This window comes from Salvelinus sp. IW2-2015, linkage group LG15 (genome assembly GCF_002910315.2).
Source record: "Salvelinus sp. IW2-2015 linkage group LG15, ASM291031v2, whole genome shotgun sequence".
In the NCBI taxonomy this organism is placed as follows: domain Eukaryota; kingdom Metazoa; phylum Chordata; class Actinopteri; order Salmoniformes; family Salmonidae; genus Salvelinus; species Salvelinus sp. IW2-2015.
This window is the reverse complement of record NC_036855.1, coordinates 16,603,542-16,615,019: the sequence shown is the minus strand read 5'-3', so window position 1 is coordinate 16,615,019 and position 11,478 is coordinate 16,603,542. Positions and strand designations below refer to the sequence as shown.

General features: G+C 41.5%; 2 protein-coding genes across 5 annotated transcripts; one reads left to right on the top strand and one right to left on the bottom strand.

The window, feature by feature from the left end:
• The first annotated feature begins 872 nt into the window (after positions 1-872).
• On the top strand, positions 873-9,377 carry LOC111974539 (serine/threonine-protein kinase N2). Its single transcript, XM_024002298.2, has 19 exons — positions 873-1,458; positions 1,749-1,890; positions 3,683-3,837; positions 4,058-4,280; positions 4,399-4,545; positions 4,811-4,920; positions 5,158-5,301; positions 5,409-5,484; positions 5,583-5,763; positions 5,945-6,086; positions 6,258-6,347; positions 6,443-6,534; positions 6,664-6,840; positions 6,948-7,010; positions 7,095-7,171; positions 7,296-7,438; positions 7,617-7,724; positions 7,884-7,964; positions 8,109-9,377. The coding sequence occupies exons 2-19, from the start codon at positions 1,758-1,760 to the stop codon at positions 8,310-8,312; spliced, it is 2,346 nt and encodes a 781-aa protein (XP_023858066.1). The 5' UTR covers positions 873-1,458; positions 1,749-1,757; the 3' UTR covers positions 8,313-9,377.
• Positions 9,316-11,286, bottom strand: LOC111974540 (palmitoyltransferase ZDHHC12-B). 4 transcript variants are annotated; one of them, XM_024002299.2, is made up of 5 exons: positions 11,096-11,286; positions 10,708-10,841; positions 10,523-10,612; positions 10,216-10,385; positions 9,316-10,072 (listed from the first exon to the last, which is right to left on the bottom strand). In XM_024002299.2, exons 1-5 carry the CDS (start codon positions 11,190-11,192, stop codon positions 9,757-9,759), a joined length of 807 nt encoding a protein of 268 aa, XP_023858067.1. In that variant the 5' UTR covers positions 11,193-11,286; the 3' UTR covers positions 9,316-9,756. The 4 variants fall into 4 exon arrangements, with proteins under 4 accessions (XP_023858067.1, XP_023858069.1, XP_023858068.1 ...); XM_024002301.2 differs by having other exon boundaries at positions 10,523-10,603; XM_024002300.2 differs by having other exon boundaries at positions 10,216-10,382; positions 11,096-11,285.
• Positions 11,287-11,478: the final 192 nt, after the last annotated feature.

Genomic DNA, 11,478 nt, shown 5'->3' with positions numbered 1-11,478 from the left:
TCATAATGGCCAAACAGTTTTATTTTTGTTTCATCAGACCAGAGGACATTTACGACAATGCTAAGTCATTACGACAATGCTAAATCATTACCATCACGGTACATATTTCTGAGGAAAAGTTGTGTTAAATTACAATTGATATTGATGATTTTTCCAATATGTGAACCTTCATTTCTAAAATAATGTAAAATATTGATATTTTGATGTGGTAAATACATGTTTCTGAGTATCATCAAGGCATATWCGGACATTTAGACATGATGAATAGATATAATTAAGAAAACTTCAAAATCGTTAAAAAAACATGATCTAAAAAAAACMTGAAATGTTATATGAACAATTTCTGTAATTTTCTTTTCAACTAAAATAGCAAATCTTATGACGTGGTGGTAGTGACATTTTCCCTCTGGTATTTGGGGTAACCAATAAATATTGTTATATTCTTAAATAGAATGGTCTCAGCCACTATTAGATCTTGTTTCCAGACAGAGTGAAGAAAATATTCAGATAGATAAAAAGCAGTTCAAGAGGTTTCATTTTCAATAACATTTAACATCCAAAAGTGCCCGTATTTGCAAAATCAACCATATAGTCACCTGATTTGATGGTCCATAATACAATAAATTTTGGTCCCTGGCTGCCTTGCCAACGTTTAGCTGAACATCATAATTCATTGCTCATTCTTACATCTGTCACCCAGTGCTCATCAATCTTATCCCACACTTCTCCTAGCATAGTGTAAAAATTATAACATAAAGCTATTTTATAAGTGCACATATTTTTACAATTATTACACTGCATGCATCCCATTTAAAACTGGACATAAAGACATGTCCTTCTGCATAAAGAGCTGCAGCTGACTCCCAGGAGCGTTTGATGTATGTCCCAGGCGCTCACCCATGCTGGAATGGGTTTAGAAAGGCTCTAGCTGGATGCTCTCTGCCTGTCCTGTGGAGAGCGTCTCTGTGTTTGTCTTTGGTTGGTGACAGAGAGGAACATGTGGTTCTGCGCTGGCCAATGCTGAGCCTGGACAGGGACATCAGCACTCAGACTAACAGCAGTGTTGGCACAGCAGAGGGATCCCTGCCACCCCTGCAGGAAGCCGACACAGGAAAAACACAGTGAGAGAGAGAGGGAGGGGTGAGAGAGTGATTAGTAACAGAAAGAAGAGGCGAACAGGATGCAGTGGAAGAGGGATTTTGCAGAGCAGTCAGCAGAGAGGCGAAAACAAACACAAGGAAAGACTGCTGTGTGACCAGATTCACAAGATGTAAAGCAGCTTCAGGAGAAACCCTGCCTGCTTGTTTGCCACTGATGCTCTGCAACAACAACAGCAGAGGACTTGTTGTGTTTTCAAGGATAGMGAAGGTGGAGAGGTACAATGTGAGAAGCCCTCCTGTGGCCAAGAGGATGACAAATTAGCCCTTATTCAGCAAGGAGAGACAGGAGTGCTCCGAGGTTAGTGAAGTGCATGGTCATACTACTGTTTTCACCTGGTTTAGGCATGTTTGTATTATTATTTTAGCTCATACATCCCTTTTTTCAGATTGGACACTGGCAGAGCTGAGACTTACACAGATGCTTCTTGTTTTTTAGTTTCTCATTCACCACTATTTTATGAGTCAGACAGACTATCAGAGTATTTATTTTCTTGGATCAATCAACATGGAGCAMGTTTTGTTCAGGTGTACTGTACTGGACTGGGTGTGTTTCCGCATCATTGTGTTAGTGTTATTATCACTTTCCAGGATCTGGAGATGCTGTCTACAGCTCAGCAGATGCTGCAGGACAGCCGTTCCAAGATCGAGCTGATCCGAATGCAGATTATCAAAGTCACCCAGACTGGTGTTGGGGATGGGAGCAGCAACCATGACAGCACCAATCATGGAGGTCAGAGCTTTATGGTACAGTTTAGTTAGGTGATCATGGTTACAATATACAGTTAACTCAATCCACATCTTTGCACAGAATTTAAAATGCTATCAGGATTGAACTGCCATCAGATAGGTTACTGTCTTGTATCTTACTATAATTTGTTAGGTACAGTGCATTCAAAGTATTCAGACCCCTTTACTTTTCCCACATTTTGTTATGTTACAGCCTTATTCTAAAATTGATTAAATACATGTTTTATMTTTTGCAAATTATTAAAATAAAAAACAGAAATACCTTATTTACATAAGTATTCAGACCCTTTGCTATGAGACTCGAAATTGAGCTCAGGTGCATCCTGTTTCCATTGATCAACCTTGAGATGTTTCTACAACTTGATTGGAGTCCACCTGTGGTAATTTCAATTGATTGGACATGATTTGGAAAGACACATATCTGTCTATATAAAGTTCCACCGTTGACAGTGCATGTCAGAGCCAAAACCAAGCCATGAGGTCTAAAGGAATTGTCTGTAGAGACAGGATTGTGTCGAGGCACAGACCTGGGGAAGAGTACAGAACATTTTCCCCAAGAACATAGTGGCCTCCATCATTCTTAAGTGGAAGTAATTTGGAACCACCAAGACTTCCTAGAGCTGGCCACCCGGCCAAACTGAGCAATCGGGGGAGAAGGGAGGTGAACAAGAACCCGATGGTCACTCTGACAGAGCTCCACAGTTTCTRTGTGGAGATGGGAGAACCTTCCAAAAGGACAACCATTTCTGCAGCGCCAATCAGGCCTTTACAGTATTAGTGGCCAGATGGAAGCCATTCCTCAGTAAAAGGCACATGACAGCCCACTTGCACTATACCAAAAGGCACCTAAAAGACTCTCAGACAATGAGAAACAAGATTCTTTGGTCTGATGAAACCAAGATTGAATGCCAAGCGTCACGTCTGGAGGAAACAAGGAACCGCTCATCACCTGACCAATACCATCCCTATGGTGAAGCATGATGGTGGCAGCATCATGCTGTGGGAATGTTTTTCTTTCAGGGAAAGATGAACAGAGAAAAGTACAGAGAGATCTTTGATGAAAACCTGCTCCAGAGCGCTCAGGACCTGAGACTGGGGGGAAGGTTAACCTTCCAACAGGACAATGACCCTAAGCATACAGCCAAGACAACGCAGGAATGGCTTTGGGACAAGTCTCTCAATGACCTTGAGTGGCCCAGCCAGAGCCCGGACTTGAACCTGATCGAACATCTCCGGAGAGACCTGACAATAGCTGTTCCATGACGCTCCCCATCCCACCTGGCAGAGCTTGAGAGGACCTGCAGAGAAAAATGAGAGAAACTCCCCAAATACAGGTGTGCCAAGCCTGTAGCCTCATACCCAAGAAGACACAAGGCTGTAATGCTGCCAAAGGTGCTTCAACAAAGTACTCAATAAAGGGTCTGAATACTTATTGTAAATGTGATATTTCAGTGTTTTATTTTTGATTAATTTGCAATAATTTCTAAAAGCCTGTTTTTCCTGTCTGTAGATTGATGAGGAAAAAACAACAATTTAATCAATTTTAGAATAATGCTGTAACATAACAAAATGTGGAAAAAATGTCTGAATACTTTCCGATGCTCTGTAGTTCCAGTGTTTGTTTTGCTTGCTATTTTATATGCTGGTATGATTATGAAAAATGTAACACCACTGAAAATGACAACTGTATTACCTATGTGAGGATATATCATAATGCTTTCTCTATGCAGTCTAAGTCTGAACTTGGCCTGTTTTTTCATGCATCATTGATCCAGAAGGAAGTACCCCAGTGGGTGTAAATCCCCTGGACATCCATGTGGCTGAGTTAAAACACTATGTCCAGAGAGAGACAGAGGTGGTGAAGGTGGCCAGGGATGTGGTGAAGCAGCTTGAGGAGCTGCCATCCCAGGACCAATTAGCCCTGGCTGAGGTGGGGTAGCTAGGATGTATCTATAAACTATTTTTTATTGTTTTACAATTCTATTTGAAAACATTCTAAAAACAACCTACAAAATTAGTATAATTTCAGAGGGACTAATGAATATTTTGTACAATTAGTTCGTTTGAGAGTGGAAAGAGTCTTGGTTAGAATTTTTTTTTTTGTGCCTATGCTATGCATATATGAGAAAGTGCATAAATCTCTCTACCAGGCCCGGTCCCGTGTGCAAGACTCTTCTCAGAAGCTAGATCTTCTGCGACTTTCTCTGGATCACCGCCTGGGTGAGTCATCTCAGGAGGCTCTCCGGGAGCCTGTCACCAAAAAGGGGCTCCCTACAGTATCCCCACCCCAGGAGGGACAACAGCAAAATTGCCTACTTTGCTCCTTCCCCTCCTCCACCTCCTCATCCTTTCTCAAGGCGGCCTCCCTAACAGGTAACTACTCTCTTCAAACCTTACAGGTATTTTATGTCTGTTTATGGATCTAATGTAAAAGCAGAATGATCATGTTTATTTTAAGGCCTGTTCTCCTGATACATGTAATATTTTACAGGCACACTTGAGGTCATGCTTCTGGGATGTGAGGACTTGCTGAAATCACTGCCAGGACGAGGCCAAATAACCAGTGGATCGTCTTCTCCGGAGAGCCCACCAGATTTCCATGTCAACAGCCAACCTGATCACACAGAAAACCTCTCCTGTAAGTCCCCATATAAAGGACATTAGCCCTACACAGCTCTTTAGTGTTAGATTCAACATCCACTACCTCCTCTTCTGCAGGGGAGTGTACTGCGTCTGTATGGTATTAGGGTTAGTGCCCAGAGGGCCAGTGACTTTGTGTTGAAGCTATGGTTGTTGCATTTGAATATCAAAAGTACTACACCTGTAGAACCATGTCTCCTAAATGTTATTGTAGTCATGGAAGTACAGTATAGGACAGTAATATCAGACTTTCTGTCTGGCAGTGGAGATAAGTGCAGTGTTGAAACTGGATAACAGAGTGGTGGGTCGCACCCACTGGAGACCTTTGAGCAAGCAGGCCTGGAGACAAAACTTCAGCATCCAACTGGAGCGGGTAAGTAGTGTCAATGGAGTGGGCAATTGATACAACCAGTTGAAGTGGGAGAGGTGACTGGTTGAGGCAGAGTTCTTTTAACTGAACACCAGGAGGAACCATTGTACTTCACATAACTGGTTGTATGGGAACTCTATGGAATTGTTGTACATAGTCTGAAAGTGCCTGTATTGGTAAAATACCATATCATTTCTCAGTTGGGAGATTGCACATGTATTTCATCTTTGTGCCCCCCAGTCTCGGGAGCTGGAGATTGGGATCTTCTGGCAAGACTGGAGGGTGATGTGTGCAGTCAAGTACCTGCGCCTGGAAGAGTTCCTGGACAACCAACAACATACCCTGTGTTTGTGCCTGGAGCCCCAGGGAACACTCTTCACTGAGGTCTGATTCCTTTATATTTCTGAATGTGAGATGGCTTTGCCAGAGTTCGGTCGATCAACCAGATACCCATATGTAACAAGCTACTTGTTTTTCTGGTGGCTTTGCAGATTACGTTTGTCAACCCTGTGATTGAGCGCCAACCCAAACTAAGGCGTCAGAGGTGCATTTTCACAAAAGAGAAAGGTACTGTATGTAACCTGGCTGTGGTCACAGATCAAATAGACCTACTCAAGTTACTATTGATGATAAGTGTTGATGGGTGTTCCTGTCCCTCCACTCAGGGAAGAACTTCCTTCGTGCTGCCCAGATGAACATGAACTTTGCCACATGGGGTCATCTGATGATGAGTGTCCTGCCTCAATGTTCCTTTACCACTTTAAGTCCGTCTACTTCCTCTGATGTTGTGGTCAACCCCCCACCTTCTACCAATAAGGCCACTCGGTCAACCCCCTTACTGCCAGGGTGAGAAAGAACACAGTGCTGCCCATGGAAACACAATTAAGAACTTAGTAGATACAGTAAAATAAGTATTTTGAGTAGTGTATTTATAAGAATATTTGGTTATGGGAGTATATGTAATATCTTTACCATTGCATGATTTCCCTGAATATATGACCATCACTGTGTTTCTCTATATCTGCAGGGAAGTGCCGGTGATTAGTCTTAACATAAGTGAGGAGTGTTTAGCATTTAAAACGTTTAGCGTTGACCAAGGAAGAAACATCCCCAACACGGTGTCAACAGCACAGAAAACACCACCTATGCCTACTCTGACAGAAAAAGAGGTGAACACCCATACCAGCTCCACTAAACATAAAATGGTGGTTCCAGTCTATTGTCATCTTGTTAAAGTAAAGTGCATATAGTGCATTGGTAGACTTGCTATTTGAATAAATGACTGGCCTTGATTGGTTCATGATTCTACCTTCGTAGCATATCCGTCTGTCTCTTTTCAGTCCTCCATTGAAAACTACACAGAGAGAACAAGGATGCAGATGGAAGATTTCAAATGTATCTCTGTCCTGGGAAGAGGACACTTTGGAAAGGTCCAGACTTTTTTGCCAACACGACATTATATTACAGTACTATATGATTTTGCACAGCCCACTGCTTCATGTACGCCAATGTTCACCCTATCCAGGTACTTCTAGCTGAGTTTAAGAAGACAGGAAAACTCTATGCCATTAAAGCCTTGAAGAAGAGGGATATTGTAACCCGTGATGAAGTGGACAGGTTAATGTTCTTTATTAGGACATATACCATACAATGAATAGCCTTGCTCACCTTACACAAATACATTAGTGATACCCACAGATAATAACTTATTTACAGTAAGAAATGCTCTTTTTGATGCCTTCACAGTCTTATGTGTGAGAGGAGGATCTTCGAGATGATCAATGCATCGAGGCACCCTTTCCTGGTCAACCTGCACGGCTGTTTCCAGACCAGTGAGCATGTTTGTTTTGTCATGGAGTACTCACCAGGAGGAGACCTCATGATTCACATTCATAATAACGTCTTCTCTGAGTTGCAGACCAGGTGAGTTTTACCCGACAAGCACATACACATACACACACACACACACATGCACGTGCCATTAAAAAACAATTTGGACAGTGCAAATGTGTATTTTCTTTGTGTTACAGGTTCTACTCAGCCTGTGTTTTGCTGGGTCTAGAGTTCCTGCATCTGAATAAGATAGTTTATCGGTGAGTTGTGTCTATGAGTCATATTAACTAGCACTTAATACAGCTCTGGCTACAGCTTATTTCATTTGCATGTGTTTTTCATAGAGATTTGAAGTTAGACAACTTGCTGATGGATGCAGACGGATTTGTTAAAATCACAGACTTTGGACTTTGTAAAGAAGGTAAAATTATGGTTTATTATATCTTACGACAGGGTTTGTGGTTATGTGTGGAAATTACATATGACAAATTGTATGTGTGTGAGCGTTTAGTTAAATTCTGCTCCATCTGTTATTGTACTGGCAGGGATGGGGCATGGCGACAGGACATCAACATTCTGTGGAACCCCAGAGTTCCTGGCGCCTGAGGTGCTTACTGATGATAACTACACACGAGCTGTGGACTGGTGGGGCATGGGCGTCCTTATCTTTGAGATGCTTGTTGGAGAAGTAAGTCATCAACAGACCAGAAACACACTCCATAAAACACAGTCATAGATTTTTGTAAACAACAACAACAACAACAAATAATAACAGCACAAATACACAGAAATGTAATGCTTTATAGTTTCAATGACTGGTGGTCGTATATCAGAATAAAGGCTTCCCCCTCTCCATCTTGTGCCAGTCTCCATTCCCAGGAGAAGATGAAGAGGAGGTGTTTGACAGCATAGTTAATGATGATGTTCAGTATCCTGGATGCCTCTCTCCAGACTCCATCTCCATCATTCAAAAGGTAACAACCTCCCCTTTCTCTGCTCATTCTGTCTCTCATAGTTTTTATATATTTGGAAACCGTTCAGAAATAGTTTTGTTATGAAAATATCAGTATTTGTTTTGAACCATCCCCCTGTCTGTACATGCTGATCCCTAATCAAACCCCTCCTCCCTGCAGCTTCTTAAGAGGAATCCAGAGAAAAGGCTGGGAGCCGGAGAAGGGGACGCAAATGAAGTCAAGGGAGAGAAATTCTTCAAGGTAATTTAGTTCAAATCAAATAATATTCAATCAATGCTTTTAGATATACTGTAAATGCATCAACCTTATCTTTGAGATGCTTGTAGGAAAATAACTTATATTTTGCAATTTAACCCATATGCACTGTATCTATTTGACAAACAGACTATAGACTGGGATGCACTGCTAGCTAAAAAAGTGAAACCTCCGTTCCTGCCAAAAATTAAGGAGTCTGTGGATGTCAGTAACTTTGACAGCGAGTTCACGAGTCTCCAGCCGATCCTGTCACCTCCTCCCGTGTCCTGCAGCCTCTCCCCTGAGCAGCAGGAGGCCTTCGCAGATTTTGACTTCTCAGCCCTGCATGGATGAAGCAATCAGAGACCAGGGTTGCATCCAGCTCATGAAACGGTTGCATGAACAGTTCCATAGCACAACCTTTTCATAACTGACAATAACTGAATGTAGCTCGCCCCAATGGTACATGTAGATGAGGCGGACTGTCCTCACTTCCATCAAAAGCCATCATCAACAAACCCAACCAAGCAGGATATGGGATATCTGCAAGTGGAAAGTAATTTGAATGCAACCCTGGTATTTCTGTGCCATGAATTTGTCTGACGGCCAGGTTCTATGACTGTTTCATTGTTTATAGTACCCAGTGACATCCAAACATTAACACTAGTGTGTAATGCTCTGGATTTCACTCAAATAAAATTGGCTGCCATCTAAGAAACATAAAGGATTTGATGAGAGGTCTAATGTGGACAGAATTTGAGCATGCTTTGTGGCCTTTGCTTATTTTGCTATTATCAGATAACTGTTCCCTTCAGAGAGGTACACGCTGCCATTTCTATGCATCACTGTGAGAGGCTTTGCCCACTGCCTTGACTGAGCAAATGAAAAAGGCTGTTTATTCCTGTTACAATATGTCTTTTCAAAATGTTGTTCTGTGTGAAGATGAAAAATTCCATGTTCTCATACCTGGGTCCAGTTATTCCCTACCGATGTGTGTTTAACTACTAACTCCTACTAACATATCTACCTTCTACCTACCAGCCAATTTATTATTTTTAGAGTGACTAAAATGTGCATGGCACACTTGTTGTGAACTTAGTTTTATGTAGACATTTTCATGAGAGAAGCCATTAAATAAGGTAGCCATATTTATGAATAAACCAATATTGTGGGATTGAGCACTTAATGCAATAACGAGTGAGATTGTGAAGTGAGAGGCTGATAGTTGATTATGATAGAAATAGTATTTATTTTGCTATTAAAACAGTTCAATAGTTGCTGCTAATAATTATGCATTACTGTATGAATGTATGTGGATTACCACAAAGAAATGTAAATGAGACAAAATGAATGCATATTCATTGAAATCATTAGTGTTTTATTGTGTTGTCTATGTCAATAAATACAAAAATATGAATACATTATTTCCAATTAATGAAAGAGTGAAAAGTTTTATCAAAGAATACAGGTAAAAATTCTAACGTTTCAACATATTATAAAACAGAGTACTAAAGTTAATGCATAACATTTTTGATCAACACCTTTCAATATTACAGTACATCATTAGTTCAACATGGCAAAATAGCATACTCAATAACTCACGATAAACTGTCACTCAGTTAAACAAAACAATACAAAATACCTAGGACCATGTATTACATAAATATCAAAACATTAGGCAACTTCAACTTTGCAAAAAATCAAAATGATGGGGGAAGCAGAATGGAAGGCCTACGCGGTGCCACAACCCTGGATTAATCCTATAGCCTGGTATGGGCATGTTGTCTGTAGAGTGAGGTCAGACGTGATTGTGGCTCCCTCTGTAGTACACCTGCTCCCACACCACAGTTCGGCACATGCAGAAGAAGTCCCAAAGATTACAGAGAATGCCACGATCAAAGGGGTTCTCCTCGTCACTGTAGCTCTTCAGGTAGGAGATCCGGTGGCGGGACATGAACTCCCAGGTGGTGGAGTTGATGGAGATCAGATAGAGGTGGCAGCCCAGGAGCAGGACCACCACCAAGGACAACACACCTACAACACACAGCGCTGCAAGCAGAAACCCATTCACAATGAGCCACAGTTTCCAAGTGCCAGAAGAATGGAAACCTGACCTGAAAGACAGAGTACATCAAATGATATTGACATCAATAATACAACAAGAACTATTGCGTATGTGGGACAAATAGTATTTAATCTACATCGCAATAATAATACCTCATAGCTACTTTCATCAGGTTAAATCACCCACACTTACCAAGCAATCTGGAATGCCCAGAGTAGAGCAAGCAGCTGAACAGCCAGATAGATGATGAAACAGCGGTGGTTTCTCTCACCCACACAATTCTCTATCCACGGACAGTGATGGTCAAACCGCCGCACACAATGTTTGCAGGCCTGGCAGTGCTTAGCTCTCATGGGCTGCTGCTTGAGACAAAGAGGAGAGAACAAGGAGTCATACATACTAACAACAACATAGCACACCCCCAATATGTCATCTCATCTGTGATCCAAGATTGTAGTTATGTTATTAATGATCTAACTGCAACTGGATGGTATTCTACCTGTAGCAGACAGTAGCCACACCGGCGCAGGCGAGGTATGGGGTTTTGAGGGATCATCTCCTCCAATTCTTCACCTGAGCCCTGGGCATACTCACACATTCAAAGCAAATATAATGTAACATCAGTATGGAATACATCTTATTAGAAGGGGTTTTGGGGGAGGGTTGATGGGGGTTAAGGCTCACCTTGACACTGTCAGAAAGAACAAAGCCCGGGTCCATCAGAGAGACAGTGAAATACAGCATCACTGACAGCAGGACTAGCAAGGAAAACACTACAGGCTGCATCAACTCTCCATTCTCTCTTTGTCTTCGGAGATCTTAACAGGCAAGATATAAACTCACTTAAACACCACATAAATCCAACACGTGGAAAATTGTGTTGTTAAAATTACTATTTTATTCGTTGTGACTAAAATATATGGCTGAGAGCAACTACTTTATCTAGCCTGCAAGCTATCAATAGTATTGTTGTCATAATGTGACAGTCTCCAGTCTCTGTTGCCTGGTAAGCTAACGTTAGCTAGCTAAATGGCTAATCAATATGGTTCGCCTCGAAGAGAAGCTAACTTACCGGTGTCATGCAAGAATAGTATCAGTGTAATAACCCATGTTAGGATGACATGTGCGGTCCTAATTAGAAAATCAGATCGAAACACGTTTTTAAACATCGTTGCATGATTGAACGAACACTAGCTAGCAAAGTCACCTAGCTAGTTTTATTTGCGACTTCCTGTTTTGGTACTGCATGTCGTTTGTGTCAAACTTAGTACTGAAATCAATGGGGGGAAAGGGTGGTGTCAATTCTAAAATCGGGAGTCGTTTTAATAAAATACCCTTATTGAACATCCAGCCGCAAGGACACACACGTGAGGAGTCAAGAAATACACGTGAATATTATACAATACTTTTCATTTATTTGCTCAAAGAACATTGTACAAAATGGTTCATTTTTTA